General features: G+C 42.5%; 1 protein-coding gene across 1 annotated transcript; it reads left to right on the top strand.

Moving 5' to 3' along the window:
* Positions 1-369: 369 nt before the first annotated feature.
* fus (FUS RNA binding protein) lies at positions 370-20,996 on the top strand. Its single transcript, XM_025906662.1, has 15 exons — positions 370-382; positions 2,446-2,470; positions 2,675-2,838; positions 2,917-3,100; positions 4,287-4,414; positions 4,494-4,692; positions 9,719-9,753; positions 13,756-13,782; positions 14,318-14,427; positions 14,778-14,907; positions 15,162-15,260; positions 15,482-15,620; positions 15,820-15,917; positions 19,358-19,502; positions 20,257-20,996. The coding sequence occupies exons 1-15, from the start codon at positions 370-372 to the stop codon at positions 20,294-20,296; spliced, it is 1,536 nt and encodes a 511-aa protein (XP_025762447.1). The 3' UTR covers positions 20,297-20,996.
* The last annotated feature ends 543 nt before the right edge of the window (positions 20,997-21,539 follow it).

Consider the following 21,539-nt stretch of genomic DNA (forward strand, 5'->3'; position numbering starts at 1 on the left):
GTACCAACTGCACTGTGGCAATGATGTGTATTCCTCTGATTGGGAGAAAAGAAAACGGAGGTGCGATTCTGTTCTGAATGATTCAATATGTCGCTTGTCTCTTTGAGCTTGTCATTGTTATTGTTCTAAATAAAGTTCATTTAAAAAAAAAAGAAAAAAAAAGCTGATGCACCATTTCCCACCCGATATAAAACTAAACAGCATCGATACTGCTGCGCTCCCCCTGGCGGCCGGCGGAGGAACAGCAGCTGAAGACGGCAGCGCTAGTGGGTCGAGCTTCGTGTCGATTCGTCCTCTTCTTCGGTTTAATCATCCAACGACCCGCTGTTTGACCGAGAGAAAGGCTGAAGCGGCGCTGTCTCCGTGTAAATGGCGTCTAACGGTAAGAGAAACTGGTAAATCTGTCCGGTGTCTGGGCGTCGGAAGCGGTTAGCTAAAGATAGCATCACCTTCACCTGCCGGTGAACAGAGGACAGCTAGCGGCTAGCTGAAGTTTAAATGGCTCTCTGGGGGCGTGGCGTCCATCCTCACATTTAATTCATGCAGGCCTTACGCCACCGTTTGTCCGGCTGCAGGACGCCTCACCGCCTAGCTTAGGTTAACTGAGTAATACCGGTGCCTGCTCCGGTCCGGTCCGGTTAGCTCGCCGTTAGCCCGGTTTTGCTGCTGACCCAGTTTCTGGTGGCTCACTGCGGTCTCGAGCAGGGAAACCGCTCCCCTTTGCCGATCCGCTGCTTTAACCTCTGGCCTCGGTTTATTAAAAGCACATCAGAGCGGAGACCGAGCAAAAACCAGCTCACCTACCTACACCGGACATCCAACTCAACACAAAATAATGAAAGACATTTCCTTATTCATTTTTTGGCATCTGTGGGCTGGATTATTAATACTGTGAGGTAAAGAGCCTGCGACAACACAGAACAGTCACATGGCTCCCTGTGAGGAAAGGTCCTGTTAACAAGAAGAACCCTGCGTTACAACCAGGATCAGGGAGGGGCAGCCATCTGCCTGATGGGGCTGAGGGCAGGGAGCAGCAGGCTGGGTGTTTGAACTGGAGGGTAACCGACTTTAACAGGGAGGACTTTGCTATTCCAGAAAAACACAAAACAGAATAAATAAACAGGTGTACATATTTCCAAACATATAGGCACAGGACACTCAAAGTTTAGAGTTATAAAAGTGCGACTGTATCTGTGTTTGATTGGATCACTGAACTCACAACACACACACTAGGGTACAATATCCTCGTCACTTTTCCATTTGTGTTGCCATTTTCATGCAGGGTCATGTTTTAAAGCTCACTGCACACACAGATGAGACACAGAGATACTTCTGACCTGCACAGGAAGCTCTAAACTGCTGTAAACCGAATCATTAAACTGAGCTGCACTGCAGTAGCTTATCAGTGATAAGGGTGTTTATGTTTTTCACGGGGCGATCGTGGCTCAAAAGTTGGGAGTTCGCCTTGTAATCGGAAGGTTGCTGGTTCGAGCCCCGGTTCTGACAGTCTCGGTTGTTGTGTCCTTGGGCAAGACACTTCACCCGTTGCCGTTACTGGTGGTGGCCAGAGGGCCCGGTGGCGCCAGTGTTCGGCAGCCTCGCCTCTGTCAGTGCGCCCCAGGGTGGCTGTGGCTACAACGTAGCTTGCCATCACCAGTGTGTGATGTGCGTGAATGGGTGGATGACTGGATGTGTAAAGCGCTATACAAATACAGGCCATTTACCATTATCATGTGATTTAGTGTAACTTACGGCTGACGTGTGTCATTAGGATACAGCTGCACAGTGACTTGACTGGGCGGCTCAGGACCCTCAAGGCTCGTCCATAACACCGAGCTGGGGGTAAGAGAGCAGAGATGAATAATAACAAATGATAAAATGCAGAGTGGTGTGAATGAAGAAGAAATGCGTCATGGGAAGCCTGTCGGTTCAGGGTCCCCCGATCCAGTCCTAACTACGTCAAAAAACAAAAGTTTTAAGCATAATCTTAAAAGTAAGATTTCAGACAGATCTGACAAATTTGAATTCAGTGGATTTGGTGTCTGATGTGGTGTTTAATGTATTCATAAATAGTTTCACAGTGTTGGAAATCTGAAACACTTTAAATCCGTCTGTTTTTGTTAATTATGTTCGGTTTGGACAGATCTCCCGGACATGGATTAAATCTACTCCCAGACTGAAAGAGAATAAGTTTTAGTGCATGTCATGAAAACTGAGCCTAAGTATTGCTGTTTTTCATTTCTGGATGATAAAAAGCTGGCCTTCTTAAAAAGGGCTTTTACAGATAGAATATAGTTTATTAATTTAATAATTACCATTAAAATCTGTCTTATATAGTTACTGTTGAGTTTGAGTTTTATAGATTATGTCTGACACTGTTTGGATGTTTGATTGCTATCATTAAAATTATCTTCAATATTAACCCTCTCTGCTTTTTCTCCTCAGATTATTCCCAAACACCTAGCCAGGGGTGAGTTATGTAAATCATGTCTTTATTCATTCATGAAGGTTTCTGTCATTATTAATACTCGTCCAGAAAAATACATTTAGATTCTGAATTTGGGTTAAAACAAGAAAAGTAAGTCCTTGCATTTAACCGTGGAAATAATTTTGTTTTGTAAGTGAATGATAAAAAGTAGATTTGAAATGGTGTATTCTTGGTTGGTGTGTGCAGCTATCCATCCTATGGTGGAGGTGGCGGTGCTAGCCAGGGCTACGGTCAGTCGTCTGGCCCGGGTTACGGCCAGCAGGGCTACGGAGGCTACAACCAGAGCGCGGACAGCAGCTCCAGCTCCTACAATCAGGGAGGCTATAGCGGCTACGGCCATCCTCAGTCAGGTAGAGGAAGCCCCAGCGTCCGCCCAAATCCACAGTCACTGTTTTCCAGTCACCTCTGAATCAGTTTCCTTTTCCCAGGTGGATACGGGTCTCCATCCTCCAACCAGGGCGGTGGCGGTGGTGGGTATGGTCACTCAAGTCAGTCCTACAGCTCCGGAGGCTATAACAGCAGCAACCAGCCGTCCAGCATGAACTACAGCCAGCAGTCGTCATTCTCCGGGTACAGCCAGCAGCAGCAGCCTCCTCCTCCATCCTCTGCAGGGTACGCTCACGTTCACCTCGCCTTTAATTCACTGATTTCAGCCCCGTCTCCACAGGGGTAGTGTTTAGGAGCAACCACAAACCTCACTGACGTTACCTGCGGAAGTTTGGACTGGACTTCATTTTCATTTATATTTTGTTCCATGAGGACATGCAGACAGCATGTGTGAGAGAGGAGGATGCTGGGATAGCAGGAGATGGAGGCAGGTCGACTACTTTAGCGAACCTTCATAGAAGCAGTCAAAAAAAAAATAATTTAAAGGCCGCATTTGTCTTTAGTTTTAAATAATTTTGGAGTGCAGTTAGTTTTTGTTGTTTGATGGTGGTCAGAACACAGCTCCTGTAATAAAAATCAAATGTTCATACTGGTCCCCAGTATAAAGTACAACATAAGCCGAGCTCAGTCTCAGTAATTCAGTACTTATCTCTATGATACTAATCCTAATAAAGCAGGTGCTCTGTTTTTCATTATATTATAGGTCAGCCTAGAGGCTGAACTAGTTTAAATCCAGCCTCAAACATTCAGAAAATAAAACTTTAAAAAAGGCGACCATGCTTGATGCTCAACAGCCTGTACTGCAGTTTCATGTGAGTACAGCAGGGGGCGCTCCAGTTATAGGTGCAAACTTCCTCTGTGGCGAACTCAGCTCTCTGCTGATTGTCAGGTACACGTCCTTTGAAGCCAGCGTGGACTTGAAGACGGTGACCCTTTTAGCTAATTTCATCATACAAAGCCTCTTTTTAATTAGCTCAGGTGTGTTGACGTGCACGTGTCCGCTGCCACCTGAACTTCTCTTTACCCCTCTGTTACTGCAGAGGCCAAACATGTTTTCATTTTCATTATGTTCATTTTGAGGACATTCAGACATGTTCAAGTTTAGTAAATGTTTGTTCATTTACAGTCAAATCATTTTTGGCCCTTAGATGTAAAAGGCTAATGAGTAGCCGCCAAGTGAATGATTGAGATTACAGCATTGAACAAAATAATCAGGATTAAGGTTTTCACCATAATTGAGCAGCTGCAGTTTGAGTCTCTGATATGTGAGCTGCCATGTTGCTTTGTACTCTTTAAAACTTCCTGTTTTCTAACAGCTATGAAGGCAACTCGCCAGCTCCCGCCTACCAGCCACCGAGCAGCGGAGCGAGCGGAGGCGGTTACGGCAGCAGTGGAGGGCAGCCTAGTGGTAACTATGGGGCAGCGGGAGCCACCCACAACCGTCTCAGCACGGAGGAGGTCACTACAACCAGCCGCCGAGCTACAACACCCCTCCTCCGCCGAGCTACAGCCAGCAGAGCCAGTACGGGCAGAGTGGCGGTGAGGGGTTGTTTAGTTGTTGATTACTGATTGAAAGCACATCAGTGTTTGGTCTGCTGAGGTTGGAACTTTCTCTCAGGATATGGAGGCGATAGCCCGCCGATAAGTGGAGGAGGAGGCGGAGGGTACGGTGGTCCTGATGGAGGTTACGGAGGTCAGGAAGGCCGTGGGGGCAGGGGCCGCGGTGGAGGTGGATTTGGAGGCCGCGGTGGTGGCGGATACGATCGTGGCTTTGACCGAGGCGGCCGAGGTGGTCCAAGAGGAAGAGGGGGCATGGGGTAGGTGCTATCAATCATTGACTTATGAGTCACAGAAGCTCAGGGCTGTGCTACATCTTAATGTCTCCACCCATCTGGGTTTACATGGAGCCGCACTACTTCTTTTTTTTCCTGTGAAAAAAAAGAAGTAGTGATCCATATTTACACCTCTGACCTCACCTGCTTGTAAGAGTATGTAATCCTCAGTGCTGTGAGAGATCCCGTGGAGCACCTCTCCACCCAGCCCAAAAAATGCTGAAGACCACATTGCTAAAGGTCCAGTGAGTTGACTTGTGGTTGAAAAGTGAAAGAGCCAAAGCTGTGAATCACCTCTGCAGACTCCTCAGACGATAAAACGGATTCAAACCCAGACCCTGCTGCTCTGAGGCTGCTGGACCACCTTACCACCAAATAAAAAAAAAAAACATGAAATAGCCACAAAAAAGCAGTGTGTTCTGAAACATTACAGTACTCATAAGAACAGGTGAATTAAACTCATCTTTGAAGACAGAAGGTGGAGGCAGCGAGGAGAAAGTGGGACCTTAAACAGGCTTATTTCATCTGCCTGCAGGTGTTTTTTACACATTAAGAGCACAAAGGCAAAAGTTTTAAAAGCAAACATCTGTGCTGTGATATCAGCTCGTCCTTTAAAACAGAGGACGTCCACTCAGCTGGGTTTTCTTGGTTCATGGTGGTTTGCGTTGTGGTCCGGTTGACTCTGTGCAGACCTGCCTGACAGTGTGATGAAGTTAAAAACAAACAAAAAAAATTTGGTCAAGAATGGATCAGTAAGCCAAAAATGATGAGAGGTTCACAGCCAGAACACAAAAACAACACTGCAGCCAAACTCGGTTTAATTTATTTTGAAAATCTGCGCTTCACTCAGAGGTTTTGTTAACTACAAAAAAGGGAAACCTGTGGCATCCAACATGGGTTGAAAGTACTGTTTCCTGTTCTGCTTAGTCAGTGCAAACACAACAGAATGATCGGTGCTATCTGATCAGAGAGGATGAAATAAATCTCACATACTGCCAATATATGTAATATTTGTTCATTATAAAAGTATTGATATTATTTCTATGGAGCTATAACGTCTGACAGGGTTCATTCAGTGTTTTGTGCCATTATGCACAACAGGTGGCACACCTGTGCATTCCAAAACAAATTCATAAATAATAAAGATACAGCTTGAGACAATAAATAAGGAAGCTATTATCAGCTGCCTCTTCAATAAGATCCTCATCATGTGGCTGAACTTCGTCTCGTCTCCGGCTCTGATGCCTCAGTGAGCTCGGCGTCGTGGCAGAATCTGGTTAGTGTGGACCTCCGTTTAAAAAAACAAAACAAAACAAGAACTCTCACCAGCTGCAGTCCAAGAGGGTGGAGTCAGGCGGAGGTGGAGTCAAATGTACTCCAAGCTTGTTCAAGTCTGTCCAGCTCTAACTCCAGAATGATGGTGACACACAGTAGTGATGCGGCCATCGAACTATCAACTGTGAAAACGCGAGCATGGCTATGTTTACAGTGCCAGCACTTTCAAAATAAAAGCAAAGGAATTGTCTATGAATGCCGATGAGGCTGTAGTCTTGCATGGATGTGTTAGGGTTTTTTTAGGGTTAGGATAACCCTAAAGTATGGGACACACTGAAGATGCTGGGATGTGATTTAGATTGTTCATTTTCAATAGAATGATTGTCTTAATACCACTGACTCGATTCATCTGTTCAAACCTTGGAAAAGAAAAGATGCAAATGTAAAAACGAAGGCTCAGCTATGATACAAATCAGAAACCACAACCATAAAAATTCCAAACAGCTCAGGAAAAACTGAATTCAATATCATTCATTCATTACACATCACTGTGAATTGTTGTTGGTTATTCTCTCAGCTCTGATCCAGCACTGACACTGGGAAAACTACGTGTTAGTAAAAGTTACAGGTGCACTAGCAGGATGCTGATAAAGGCTGTAATAAGGCTAATGCACAAAAGAAAAGTGCACGGCCACGGGTAATTGGTGTTATTACCCAGAGGTCTGAATACTTGCAGAGGCCTCAGTGGTTTTGGGTGAAGCTGGATTAAAACAGCAGAAATGGATAATGGGTTGGAGCAAAGCTTTGTAAAGCCAATGAATTAAATGTACAGAACAAAGAACATCAGCACTGAATGCTTGAAGCTGTGAAGCATAAACCAGTAAGTTGATGTTTTTGTTCTTCTTACGAGGTTACGTAGTCTCTCGTTTTCTTCTTTGTGACCTCATGATGTTATAGCTGGACTCAGATAAACTAGTTTCCCATTCCATTGTGTATTTTCTCATCCATCGTGTACTTCCTGTACATCTCCTTCCACACTGGGTCATCTTGATATTCGCCACAGTGAGAACTAATCAGCTGATAAATCCATGTGCGGGTTTACAAATGACTTTGGGGTATTATCAGTTTTACGATGGATGAACATGTCAAAGAAAGATAATGGTATGTGTGTTGTGCCACATCTGTAGTTCAAAAATGCCATTCAGTTATAAATAATAAAGTATACAGTTGCTTCAGAAAGTATTCAGACCCTTTGCACTCTTTTTGTTTTAAAATACATTTTTTATTTGTAATTAATACTTTGTCCATCCATCTATTTTCTGCTACTTACTTGGTCCAAGTCATTGACCGGCCATCTAACCAAAGATGCCCCCCCCCGTCACCACCTTGTTGTCATGGGGGAACACTAAGGTTTTCTGAAGCCAGCTAAGAGATATAATCTCTCTAGCATGTCCTGGATTTGTGACTGGGCCTCCTCAGCTCACACAGGAGGTGTCGGGATCACCTGACTCCTTTTAAATTGGAGGGCCGTTGGTTCTACTCTGAGCCCATCTCTCAAGGAGAGCCTGAGAGCCCAGACAGCTGTCAGAGTAGGTTCATTTCCACCACGTATCCTTAATCTTATTGGTTTGGTCAGGACCCTCAGGCGAAAGCAGAAACGTAGATCGGTATCAGAAAATCGACAGTTTTACCTTCGCACTCAGCTCTGTCTTTACTGCAAAGACTGGTACTGCCTGTCCAGCAAATCTCCAAGACCATGGTTTCCCTTCACCATGGGTTCAACTTCAACACAAAAATGTGCCAATCTGAATACTCAGAATGTGCACGGCTAGTTAGATGTTTAAACCAGTAACATCCCTGCTGAAACTTTCTGAAGCGACTCTATGTGCCGTTTATAAAAGGTATAAAATAATTACCCAAGTAGACAAAGAAAGGTGGAAATGTAATCTCCAGGAAAGACAGATTGGCTTTAAAATGACACTACTGTGCATTAAATGTATGTAAGGAACCCAGCGAGCCTTGCTCGTAAACTTCTGTACGCAGACTTAAACTCTGTACGGCGAGTTTTTCGTCTTTGCTTGTGTCTGAAATGTTTCTATAGAATAAAGTGTGACCTTCACTCTGCCTACAAACTAACACACCTCAGTATATCACCATCACCTGCCTTTTTCACCTGTTACCACCACCTTCCCCACCAGCCCTTGCAGGTTTACTGTACCATACTCTGCTTTAATCACTCTTTGAATCTTCTCCTAGGCTTTACCTTCTCTCCAGGCTGGCTTTCTGCTCTTAAGCTGTCATTTGGAAAATCACATTATGGGGAAGTCTACAGATTTAATAGTCTTCTAATAACTCAAGGATATATTACTTAAATACTAATCAGTCATTTTGGAGAAAAGTCTCAAACACTTGGGAATTGCTGCAATTTGTGTAAAGACAGGGTGTCTACGGGTCCTTAAAAAGACTTGAAACTCTAAAAACCCCTAAAGAAGAATGACATTTTCTTGAATTCAGTTAAGTGGGTCTCAAACATTTTAAAATCATGTCACTGAGACAGTTTCCAAGACACAAAGCTGCTATTTTGGCCTCCTCTGCATAATTAGGTAACAACAATGTGACCGCATCAATTTTTAGAAGCCGACGCTGTACCTGCGAGAGAGCATCAAATGATGTGTAATCTACTTGGTGAATAGCAGCTGATGGTTTGGTCTGCTTGAATCAGTGAAGATAAGTGGAAAGATATCAGCTGAAGAGAAAACGGGTGGGGTTGGGTTTGCTACACGCTTTTCCACTGGAGTGTTCTAACCGGCTTAGTTTTATAGAAAGGTATAAATATCAAAGTACTTTCACACGCTGGGTGAAAAAATTGTGCCTCATTCAGTTCGGTTTTATTTATATAATGCAGTTTAGAATGGCATGCATCTCATGGATAATTTTACCCTTTTAAATTGTTTCAAAGTATAATTTTTAGCTTTATTTTGTGTAAAAAGCATTGCAGACAGTAACTGTTTTATCTCAGGATAAAAATACATAAGTAGTTTAAGTTAAAGCCCAGTGAGACCCAGCCTCAGGCCTGAGCACGGTAGAGATGCAGAAGGCCCTGCTGTCCAACCTGCTCAATAATCGAAAAGAAAAGAAGGTCAAGCACACGTGAACAAGAATAAAAATACTTTTGGCTGTTAAAGCCTGTGGCTGAAAATGCTGATAGAGCAGTCTGTGCCGTGTTGTTCAGACTCGGGAATAAAAACAAATGAAAATTTGACCTGACTGTTCGCTTTGACCTGGTGTCAGTGTGTTTTCACTTTTGTGTTACTCAAAGTGGAATCTTTAAGGTCTGAAGGTCCTAAATTCAACTCGTTCATACCTGTAGACACCCTGTGTTGAGTGAATAAAATTTTTCCGAGACCTTTAAAAAAACAAACAAACAGCACCCACTAAGGGATCAGAGCTCTGATGTTTGGGTTTGTTAATTCTCTTATGATGAAATAAATGGAACTTGAAAGTTTTTACACCTTCTGGGTCAGAAATGCAAATTTCAGCTAACAGGGTTTGTACACTGGCCTCTTGTCCATGGGTTATATCAACATGCAGTAAGGAGTACATTTGGACAATGCCAGCGAAGAGGGGTGGGTTTAGCAAAGACGCTGTGAGAGTGAAGGTTAACCTCAGCCCATTGAGAGAAATCGCTGTCAGCTCCAGCCTTCAATGCGTGTCGTTTTCTCTTCCTCTTCATCAGAATGGGCGATCGTGGAGGATTCAATAAGTTTGGTGGTAAGTGACAAAAAACTTCAACACTTGAGTGAAAAGGTGTGTCAAAGCTAAAAGGGAGTAAGCTCAAACTCTGGTACTTCAAATGTGGCTTGGGGAATAAAACTTGATTCTGTCTGAAAAACTGAAGAAAAATCAACTATTTAACAGTGAAGGTCAGGCTAATGTTAAGAGTTTTAATGTATACTGTCTCTAGCATGACTGTACAGATAATAACACCCATCGTGTTTTGTGTGTTTGACTTGAAATGTCCATCGGAGGGAGTTAAAACTGCATCATTAGCCCTTCCACTGCTCCTCTGGCACTTGGTGTTTGAATTTGAAGTGTGGATGGTGACAAACTCAGTGACTGAAGTGAGATAAGTGTTGCTTAATTTATCGTGTTGTGCAAATGTGACAAAGCGCGTTAAATGCATGAAATGACATTAATGGTTTTTAAGGCTTGGCTTGAAGACCTGTTGATGGATGTTTTGATTCTGTTGTACTTTCCACCAAACACGGTTGAAAGGTAAAAACTGGTTGGGTTGCACACACTGGGAATTTTTTTCACATGACACTGACTCTGGAACTCACGGTGATGAAAACTGAAAATTCTTGGTTCAGTTGCAACTTTGGAATCCATTTGGAACAATAGAACAAGAGGCATGAATGCTTAGTCACACCCTCAGATCTGGGTTGATCATATAGAAAGGCGGGCATGCTTTTGCTTTGTTAAAGTAATTGCAAGTTATTTGTTTACAGTAGGAAAGTCCATATCTAAATTCTTACCACTGCATCCGAGAATATGCTCATTCAGGCTGAAGAGGGTTTTGCTTTTGTTCTTTTGTGATCGTAAAGAGATTAAGTAGTAATGGCGGTAACTTGATGCATTCCACTGTAGTTCTTCTACATGTCTGAGTATATTCTCAGTCATCCAGTCACGGTAGTTTTGAGAACTCGAAAAGAAGGTGACTGGACTTCTTTGGGTTTGCAAAGACGTTTCACCTCCCATCCAGGAGGTGAAACTCCCTTCAGTTCTAGAAACAAGAGCTGGAGAGTCCCAGGTACTTAACCCACAGTGGGGTACCTTTTGAGAATGTCAAATTTTACATTTTAGACCAAGATGAACGTTGGTTTGAAAGAGGCCATCTATGCCCACTGTGAGCACTGCAATGGTCAGTAGTGGGAACTGAAGAAGCCTTTTGGATGAGAGGTGAAACGTCTTCACAAACCCAAAGAAGTCCAGTCATCATCTTTTTTTCAAGCTTTCCAAACTGTTTGGACAATATTTCTTGAAGGAAATGTTTTCAGTTGTTTACAATCCTGCTCATAAGAAGCACAAAATGATACGGATTGGAGAGTTTATATAAATGTGGGCTTTATTTAAATTCCCAAATTATTTTAGTTAAAATTTACAGGCAGCACGCACAACAAGGTTCTAGCAATAAATGGTGTTTACCCCGCATAGCCACTGTGTCTGTATTGGTGTCATTCAAAGATTACCACTCCAAGGCCAGCAGGATTGGGAGGCAGCATAACAGCTGCAGAAAAAGCAAAAGTACGCTGATTGAAAATTGTGAAGTTTTCATTAGAGACATTGTGAGAGCAAAACTGCGTTCAAAGAATCCCTTGCAAAAATCTCTGGGTAACTGCAAAGATGCCGGACGTTCTGCCCATCAATTATCTGCTTTAAATCAGCTGAACCTGAAAGTATGAAAAGTTTTCACATTTCTAGTCATTCGTTACTGGTTTTACTGGTGATTCTGTGATTCGGGGGCTATTACAAAAACATTGCAGGAGGAGGTTCAAATAATTCTGAACAGAAATCTGTGGGAGCCTTCTGGATGGTCAGATATGGCGGTGGGCCACCCCTCCCACCATAGAGCCAATCAGAGTGTTGACTGTATCACTACTCTGGACTGAGCCAATCAAGAAGCTTTTCAAACATCAATCTGTGGTCAGACTTATAAAACCTTTTGAATAATTCAATTGGTAATACTATTTTTTTTGGAAAAGTTAGGGCTCTTATTTATTCAGATAGGAACTTCAAAATAATTTTGGCAAGACTTGCTTCTAGGATGAGTGAGTTTGTTTGTTTGTTTTAAATCCTGACCATTAGATTGACGTTACAGCACCTTTTTTGATTGTTTCAGTAGGGCTTGGCCTTGTTTGCCCAAACTACTTGGAGATGTGACCGGGATTCCTGCAAATGGTGAGACCCTGTTGTAGAAGGGCTGTAGTAATCTAATACATAATTACTTAACCCGAACTTTCTTTAAAGATTGTTGAGTAGTTTATCGTAGGGTTTAATCTCCCAGGCTCTGATTCTGCACCGTCCTCAGTGTGGATGGGATCGAATACCAACGTCTGCCGGCCTTTCTGCAGAAAACTTTGGAATCCATTTGGAACAATAGAACAAGAGGCACGAATGCTTAGTCTCACCCTCAGATGTGGGTTGATCATATAGAAAGGTGGGCGTGCTTTAGTATAATTAAAATAATTACTGGTTATGTGTTTAGCGTAGGAAAGTCCATATCTCAATTCTCACCATTGCATCTGAGAATAGATGCTCATATTCAGGTTTCTGGTTTTGGTCCGTTCTGATTCTTCCAGTTTTCTCATTGCTGGAGTGGGACGTCTCCACAACAACACAAACATCACAAAAACCAACAAGGGCGCATGGTTTCTAATGAAAAATCTTCAGTTTAGCTGCAATATAAAGTTTTTATTGTGCTTATGTGGAACAGATGTAATAGAAAAAAATGTTTGTATTTGAATTATTGAAAGAAATAAAAGGGCATAAAGTCATTGAGCCCTGTTAGGGTTGGGCATTAACTTAAGGTTTTCCATCCAGCCAATAAAAGTTCAGCTATCTGCGACTACTGATATAATTGTGGAGAGGGTGGTGTCTAGTTTCCTGATTATAAATTCTCAGGGAGTCAATGCCAGATGCTCCACCCTAACCTATAGTTGTTTAACGTCAAAGATAGTTGAAAATGAGCTCAGTGAAAAATAAACTGGAAACTGAAATCTTGATTTTTAGCTTGGGACACTGATGCCTGCTCATGTTAGTTACGGATCAGATGTTGTTTAAAAATTGATTTTCTATTTTGGTTTCCTCAGTGAGTTGTGTCCAAAGACTGGTTCTCCTTGTTTGCACAGTCACAGACTAGAACAATATATTAAAAAAAGCCCATATGGACACGAGCAGATCTGCTCCTGCAGGCGGTTTGCCTTCGGTGTCCGATAACCAGTCCTGTTTCTTTAAAGAGGGAGCATTGAGCCCAATTTCCTTTCAGAAAAGTGACGGGACCTGATGCACTGAAGCGCTTCGTAAGGTGTTTGAGGTAATGTCTGAAAACCTGCACAGGTGAAGATGGTTTTCTGAGCGGGTTCAATTGTCAGAATGGCAAACGTGGCGTTCGTGTTCCCAGGACATGTTTGAGCAGTTTGCAAGAATCCTTTGTTGAGCTGTGGGAAAACTGAAGTATCCAATGGGATCAATTAATTACATGTAGGGCTGTTCCATAGAAATTAAAACAATTGTGTTTCAGTGTGTTTGACTGGTTCAATGATTCTGTAATGTTGGTGTTAAAGAAAACGCTTCAACATGACTGCAGCAATTCTTAAAAAAACCAACATGTAAACAAACCACCTATAAGGCTCTTTCCAAAGAGTCTGCGTGTTCTCGTTGGAGAAGAAAAGGACCAAAGCCAATGCACAGCAATAGCTACAAGGCAGTATCTCAATAATGTGGGGAGTTATGTTTTTTTACACTTGTTCCTGGGACTTGGAGCCACTCGCTGACCTCAGTGGAGTGAGATAATGATAACGGTGAAGCGAATGAGCCGAGACAGGAAAAACATTTAGACAGATAAACCTAAAGAGAGTTTGATAGTAGTGCTGGATATACCTGTGGGGATGAGGTGTGCATGAAATGAATTAACTATTAGTTAGACCATTGTTTGTGTGTGATGTAACAGCTGACCTTTTCCACACCTAACATCTGTTTGTTTTTGTCCTTAAGGACCAAGAGAACCAGGACCCGGCTTCAGTAAGTGTTTCCTGTTTTCTTTGTTCAGCTACCAACAAAAGCCAAAACTCAGGACATTTTTCAGTCGTTGGTGTGATGTCAGTCTGAGAGATGTACTAAAGCCAATAAATTCAGAAGCAACGACTACAAATATTTCCTCCTATGCCAAGAATTTACCAAGACATGGTTCTCTTGGCTTTATAATTGGCAGACATTTTTCACTTTGTTTTTGTTTTCTTCCGATAAACATTTACTGAGTACTTTTAGAGACACTTCTAGAGAATTAACCCTTTTGGTAGTTCCCCGTCCTCGAGAGCTGCAGTCCTGCAGCTTTTAGATGCGTCCTTGTTCCGAAACCCCTGAATCAAATTAAAGGCTTGTTGCCAGGCCTTTGCCAAATTTGATGGCATGCTGCAGAGGTAATTCAACAATTTTATTCGCCTGTGTTGGAGTAGAGATGCATGTAAAAGCTCCAGGACAGTAGCTCTCAAGAACACCCCTGCTTTACACCATTGTTACTGCTTGAATTACATCACTTTATATGATTTTCTAACAGTGCAGGACCAGGATAATTCTGATAACAACACCATCTTTGTGCAAGGCCTGGGAGACGACTACACTGTTGAATCAGTGGCTGACTTTTTTAAGCAGATTGGGATCATTAAGGTAACATATTGATTTGTGTTTGGTCAGTAATAAATAAAGCATTTATCTGGATATGTCATGTATAGATGGCTTTAATGACTGGTTAAAAAGGTAAAGTAGCTTCGGCTTGACCGTGATTATGAAGTTTAACAAAACCTGGAATGTTTTCTTTCTTGGTTCCCTGATCGTGTTGGCTCATCATAAAATCTTATGTTGCACTTCAGAAAAAGACGAAGAATTTCATCATTTGGAATCTAAATTAATTTCTATCCTTTAGTCTGATTTCCATGGTAACACACAGCACCTGAACTGTTGTGCTGTTTCACAGTTCTGGTCCATGGACTTTCATCCTTTTTCTTCTGTCCTCTTAGGTAAACAAGAAGACAGGCCTGCCCATGATCAACCTGTACACAGACAGAGAGACGGGGAAGCTGAAGGGGGAGGCCACGGTCTCCTTCGATGACCCCCCCTCAGCTAAAGCTGCCATCGAGTGGTTCGATGGTGAGTTATTAACTCTGAGCTTTGGCTTCCCCACTGTTTGAGTTTCTATTGGTGGTTTAAGTGGTTTTATTCAGTTTGTATCTGGAAACTAGGCTTTGATGGAACTGACTGCTAAAGTATAAGACAAATAAGGATTATGTTGAAGTGTAACTCATGCAACGCTACTGTTGGAAAGTCCAAGAATATGGAGCTAGAAATGAGCATTGATTTCATACCTCATATCTGATCCTTTGGTATTCATCGCTTCACTCCAGGTAAAGACTTCAATGGAAACCCAATCAAGGTGTCCTTTGCCACACGCAGAGCTGACTTTGGAGGCCGAGGAGGCATGAGGGGAGGTCGAGGGCGAGGAGGCGAGTCACTTTCTTTTTACTTTATTTTTATAAAGTGAAAAATTATAACCTTGTAAACAGCAGTCGTACCACACGGTGCGCTTCACAGGTGAACTTTGAGTCTCGTGCTGTAACAAAAATGCTCGTTTACTGTTTGCAGCGAATTAAAAAGCTTCAGCCTCGCACTGAACCATCAGTCGCGTGTCCCGCTGACAGATGCTGTGGCGTTTTCTTCTGTGCAGGTCCGATGGGCCGTGGAGGGTTTGGAGGCGGTCGAGGTGGAGGTTTCCCAGGAGGCAACGGTGGCAATGGAGGGGGAGGAGGTGGTGCCAGTGGTGGAGGAGGGCAGCAGCGAGCCGGAGATTGGAAGTGTTCAAACCCGTGAGTTTTGATGACTCCTCTATGACAATAAATTGGAATTAAAAACACAACAAAAACATCTTGTACAATGATTGCTTAAAACATGATGCCAGATTTTTTAGTTTTGCTCAGTCTTACCTTTTTTTAATGTAGTAATCTTTTTACGGATCTGTTAACAACATATAACATTTTTTCTAAAGTCATCCTTTCTTCTCTTCAGTAACTGTGGGAACTTGAACTTCTCCTGGCGTAACGAGTGTAACCAGTGCAAAGCTCCGAAAGCTGAAGATGCTGGTGGGATGCCCCCCATGGAGCGAGGTTAGATACACGTGGATAAATATTAGAAAAAAATAAATAAATAGGTGAACATTTGTTGACTCACAGAGTTTACTTAAAAAAAGGCTTTACGTGTTTAACCGGTCGGAGCGGGCACGCTCTGTTTTGCGTAACTATTTCTAAATCCCTGCAGAACTGCAACCACGTAAGCTAGCACAATAATTTATTTTGCATATGAAACCGGAGGAGTTGTACTTACATCTTATGCCATCAGCTTGTCCTAACTCACGGTTTCCTTTCACACATAGCTTTGCAAAAATAGCATAAAAAGCGCTTGCAGCAACAAAAACATTATATTCCAGAAACGCGCTTTGCCGATCCGATCAGCTGTTCATAACACTTCCTATGTTGGAATAGACGTCAGTGCGAGCTATCGCATGTCCACCATTACTTGCCTGAAACCGGAAGTGATGTCATTTTCATGGAAAATTTAGTTTTTTACCTTTGGGGCCTTATAAGCCTGTACTGGTGTTTTTAAAAGTCATGTTTGACTTTATGGTTTTCTGAATAGTTTCTGGGATGCTTAGAAGTCAAATTGCACTGCTGGACATTTATTTTGATGCACATGCTGTTTTCTTTGCAAATTTGCATTATAATATATTTTTTTTGTTTTTCCTGCAGTATATAAAAATTAGTGTATCTCAAAAATAAAACAAAATAAAACTATGAAGACACTCAAAATAAGTTTCCTGTTGTTAGAAACTATTTTGTGCAACTTTTTTGTATTTACAGTTTTGAGGGATAAGCCTCTAAAATTTCTCTAAGTAGAAATATATGTAAAAAACAAAACAAAAAACATTTTCAATTTTTGTAGTTTATTGCACTTTTTTGCAATTTATGTAGTTATTATGGACTTAATGCATATATATTATTAAAATTTGGGCTGTAACGGTTGTATTGATGTATAGCAACTTGAAATGCTCCCACAAATGGCACTACAGCATGTAAAATGTAAAGATAAGCTCTGGCGGACTTTGTTCTATGGTAGGTCTTAAAGGGTTAAGGTCAAAACATGCATTAAATAAATAAAAATACATGTAGTTATTATTAAAGTGTGTAGTTGTTACTGTTTCTGCTTCATCCACGCTGTCACGAACGCCAAACAGCGGAAGCAGAATTTTCCAAGTGAACTGACCTGACTTCCTGTCACAGATCACAGTTTTGAAATAACTTTCACGATACCCTAAAAGTTCACTTCAGTTAAATTCCATTCACTGTTATTTATATGAATCACAATAATGGTTCTCTCAAGGCGCTTTATTGTTTGAGGTAGACCCTACAATAATACAAAGAAACCGAGAAAACGCCAACAGTCATATGACCACCTGTGAACAAGCGCTTTGGTGACAGTGGGAAGGAGAAACTCCCTTTTAACAGGAAGAAACCTCAAGAGAGAAGGCTCAGGGAGGGGCGGCCGGTTGTGGGGAGGGGAGGAAGATAGTACAGAAGAAGAGAATTAAGAGAAAACGCCAACAGTCACGTGGAGGTAACTTTACTTCCTGCCGACCAAACGCTGTTCGATCAGCTGGTTTTTAAGTGAGGCGCTGTTTGGGTATCACTGTCTGCGAGTCTCAGACTGATGTTTCCTGTAATATCACAGTTTCAGTTCGTGCCTCAGTTGTTTTACACTCAGAGGATGAACAACAGAAATGTGATCACATCGATCAGATCACGAACAAAAAGAGCACGTGCAGACTTTTATTATGGAGTGAGAAAGCTGAACATGTTGTTATCTTTTGTGTTGTTCAGTCGTTCTAAGTGTTTGTTTTCAGTCTGACTGAAACAGAAGCTGACAGCGTGCCCTCTGACCCCGACGTTCGCCCGGCCGGCTGGTTTGTTTTTCTGGAGTTCGTCCTAAAGCCTTTGTCTCGGCTGCTTTCAGGATGTGCTCTGTGTACACTTCTAATGCTTGTGTGTTTAGCTGTGGGAGCTTTCTGTGGTTTAGCCACAACATTCAGGTTCAACCTGAAACTGATTTGTTGAAATCAACAGCACACCTGTAGTTTACCTGATCAAAGAGAAGAGCACACAGACATGTGTCTGCTCATTTTTATTTTTTATGTATTTCTTTCTGCAGTTAGATATGTGATAGATGGGCAGGCTGTAGATTAAATCACCTTTTATTTCATGTCATTGTTTGATGATATAAAATCTACTGAGTCTACTCTCTGAGCTCTACTGATGGTTGAAATGAGCGATGACGGAGGCCTGAACAAGTGAACATGCGTGAGCATCAGTATTTATCTCACGTAGGTCATGTTGGTGAGATAATCTTGAACTATTTCATAAATGTGGCTGAAGAACACATGCTTGCAGTGGCGCGTAGCTGCTTATCGTCATTTCTGGAAAGAAAAGTTAGTCAGATTACAAAAGCACAAAGAATGAGGATTCAGATGACGTAAACTCCTCCCTGAGATAACTGATCTCCACACGAGGCGGCTGCAGGACAAAAATGTCTTCTAATTCCAGTAGTTGTTACATTTGGAAGTGGTGTGTTTGTGACTTGAAAACAAGTTTACATTTGGTAATTTTAAAGTTTTCTCGTCATGATTTTAATGATGAGCACATCCTGGCAGACTCTGGCGACTACGTTTCATCATCTGCATCAGGATGATCGACTTGTACTGTGCGATTGCGTAGTTATGATAACTTTGTAACACGCAGACACACAGTCAGACTTATGTGCTCAAACACACACACAGCAAGAATCAGAGTACTTTATTAATCCTTAAAGAAATTATGTAAAAATACTGAGTAAGGAGAAAAAAGCAGGAGCAACTGAAACAACCTGCAGCTGCCGGTTGACGCATACAAATGTATTCTGTGATGCACGAATGGTTAGAGAAAAGCTAACCTATTTTTAAAAAAAAGAGTTTTTAGCAGTCGTTTAAAACAAGCTGCAGATTCAGCCGAGGGAAGCTGCTCCAAAGTTTAGGAGCTTCTTGATTCAACAAAGAACGAGGAACCGTTAAAACTCTGATGGTAGGATCTGAGCAGCCTGGCCACGCTCTGACCTTCTGATCTGAGTTCTAAATGTAACTAGTGATATTTGAAAAAGGGGAATTTCATAATTCATAGTTTATCTAAGATGAAGAAGGGAAGAAGAAGAACAGGGTGACCTGTGAATGTTTAAGACCTCTCCGGAGGATAAACTTGTAGCTGTGAGGTTAATATTTCAGCATATTTTACTTTTCTGTAGGTTTACATTAGAGTAAAAGATTGCAGATATTGAATTAGTAATTATGGAAATTTAATTAATTATTGAATTAAATCTTAACAAACGGAGTGCGGTTTATGAAGGAATCTTTCCGCTCTGTAGTGGTTTACTCTGGTTTCCTGTAATCACCTGTATTTGTACAGCAGAGAAACATTTCAGTTATGTGAGTCATGCATTCCCGCTCACCTCATTTGTTTCCTGGCAGGAGGTTATGGAGGAGGCGGAGACCGCAGAGGGGGGTTTGATCGGGGTGGCTTCAGGGGCCGTGGCAGCGACCGTGGCGGCGGAGGCTTCAGAGGAGGCCGTGGAGGCGAGCGGGGAGGATTCGGCCCCGGCAAGATGGACGTGAGGTGAGCAACAAGATGGACGGCCACTCTGTGAAGCGGCGTGCTGCGTACGTCAAGTGTTTTATGGTTATTCATTTGGAAATCGATGAGTAATCATGACAGTTAACTCCCGGCCTCACAGATGTTTCCAGTATCAGTGGAGTCAACAACACCTGCAAACACCTGCACGTAGGACAGACAGCTGGAGAACTGCTTTAAATATATATAGACACACACACGTGGGAAAACAGACGTCATCTATCATAAACTCTCATTTTACTCACAGCAGAACATTGAAAACACAGCAGATGTTCAAAGTGAAATGAACCATTTAAATAAAATCTGAGCTCATTTTGCATTTGAACAGTTGGGACAGGCTCCTGTTTCCCAGTCTGCAGGTTCCTCTCTTCTTTTGCATGGAGCACATGCTGCTCTGAAGCCTGTTTGTACCGTTCAGCACTGATGGAGCCTTTCCAGATGTGCCAGCTGTCAGTCCCACGGGCACTTTTAGCCTGATTTGGAGTGTTTTGACTGTAAATACACGAGAAACAGGTTTCAGAGGGTAAGATTTGGTCCCACTGATCAGATTTTTTAAAATTAATTTCATTTAAAAATCTGTTTTGTTGATTTTGAAATCATTTATTTATTTCTTAGTCTGAGTATTGACCCGTTGAAGTCCAAGTTCAGCAGTGCTGCTGTGGTTTGTGTTGACTTGGAGAAACTCGACCGTTGGCTGGAAACTGCTCTGATGTTTTATGTCTTTGTGTTTGGTTTCCAGGGGCGACCGCAGGCAGGAGCGGCGGGGCCGTCCCTATTAGACCACGGCTGCTCGCCATGACGACCAATGTGTGCACAGGTGTCCGTACCGGACACAGCCCACCCCCTCACCTTTTATATCACTCCTTGTTTGACATGTGACTCTCCCTGTGTTAGTGTTAGCTGTCGTGATTCATCCACACTGTCTGCTCAGCGGGGCGTCGTTTACCAAAACAAGCTTCAAATCGACATTTTAATCGATCCGATTTTATATCTGCCCGACTCTCCGGGATCATCACCGGACACCGCTCTGTTCCAGCGCCACGCTTTCACCCTGTCAGAGTAGCTTTGCATGATTCCCAGCTCAAAATATTTATGTCTCAGATTTGAATAAAGATCATCAGCTGGCGTCACTATCTGTCCAGAATTTCACAAATTTGCGGGATTTTCAGAGAAACGTGTGCTCAAAGCGAGCAGATTCAGAGCCGTTACCGGTGTTTTGATCCCTGCTGATGAACGCGCACCTCCTCCTGATGTTCGCCAGGGTCAGTGAGCGACGTACGACCGCTGAGAGCGTTCGGGATCAAGAGGCACAGATGCCACACCTGCCCGCTGATGCCAGCTCATTCTGATCATGGCCAGTGTGCGATGTAAATGAAGCCCCGGCTCTACAGCTGTGTTTAAGAACTTTTTACTATTTATTATTGGTGTTTTTGTATCGTGCTCGTGCTGCTTTTCCAAATGAAAGTGTTGACCAAGTAACTTGTTCTTCTGTGGTTCTTTTTCACTGTGATGCTTTGAGAAAACTGGATCACTAAACGCTCCAGGCTGATAGTTTCAGAGGCATCAGCTGATTTCAGGAGAACTTGGATTCGATGAAAACAGATGAAGCAATTCCAGTTCTCAGAAATGTTGGATCAGTGTCAGACATTTTTTTTCCACCTCAAAGACTCCTGGTACTGTCAGTTTGTTTTTCACTGTCCTTTCACGCCTGGATCAACCCGTCGCTGTTGCTCGTCCACTTTTAACTTGGCACAGCTTTGAATCGACTGACTCAGCGCTCTCGGCTGCAAAATGTTCAAGGAAGGAAAACATGCCGGTCATCATCTTCAGAAGATTTTGTGAACTTTTTAATCATTTTCAGTTGAAGTAGTTTCCAGATTTTTTTTTTTGTACTTAAATGGAGGGTCACATCATCTCCTCCTGAGACGCAGCCTGGTCATTCTGCTCTAAGTTAAACTGAAAGAGGATAGACTAGAAAAAATACAGGCGACGGCGCTGTGTTTTACAAGTTTTATACAATAC

The sequence above is a fragment of the Oreochromis niloticus genome, linkage group LG4 (assembly GCF_001858045.2).
Source record: "Oreochromis niloticus isolate F11D_XX linkage group LG4, O_niloticus_UMD_NMBU, whole genome shotgun sequence".
Classification (NCBI taxonomy): domain Eukaryota; kingdom Metazoa; phylum Chordata; class Actinopteri; order Cichliformes; family Cichlidae; genus Oreochromis; species Oreochromis niloticus.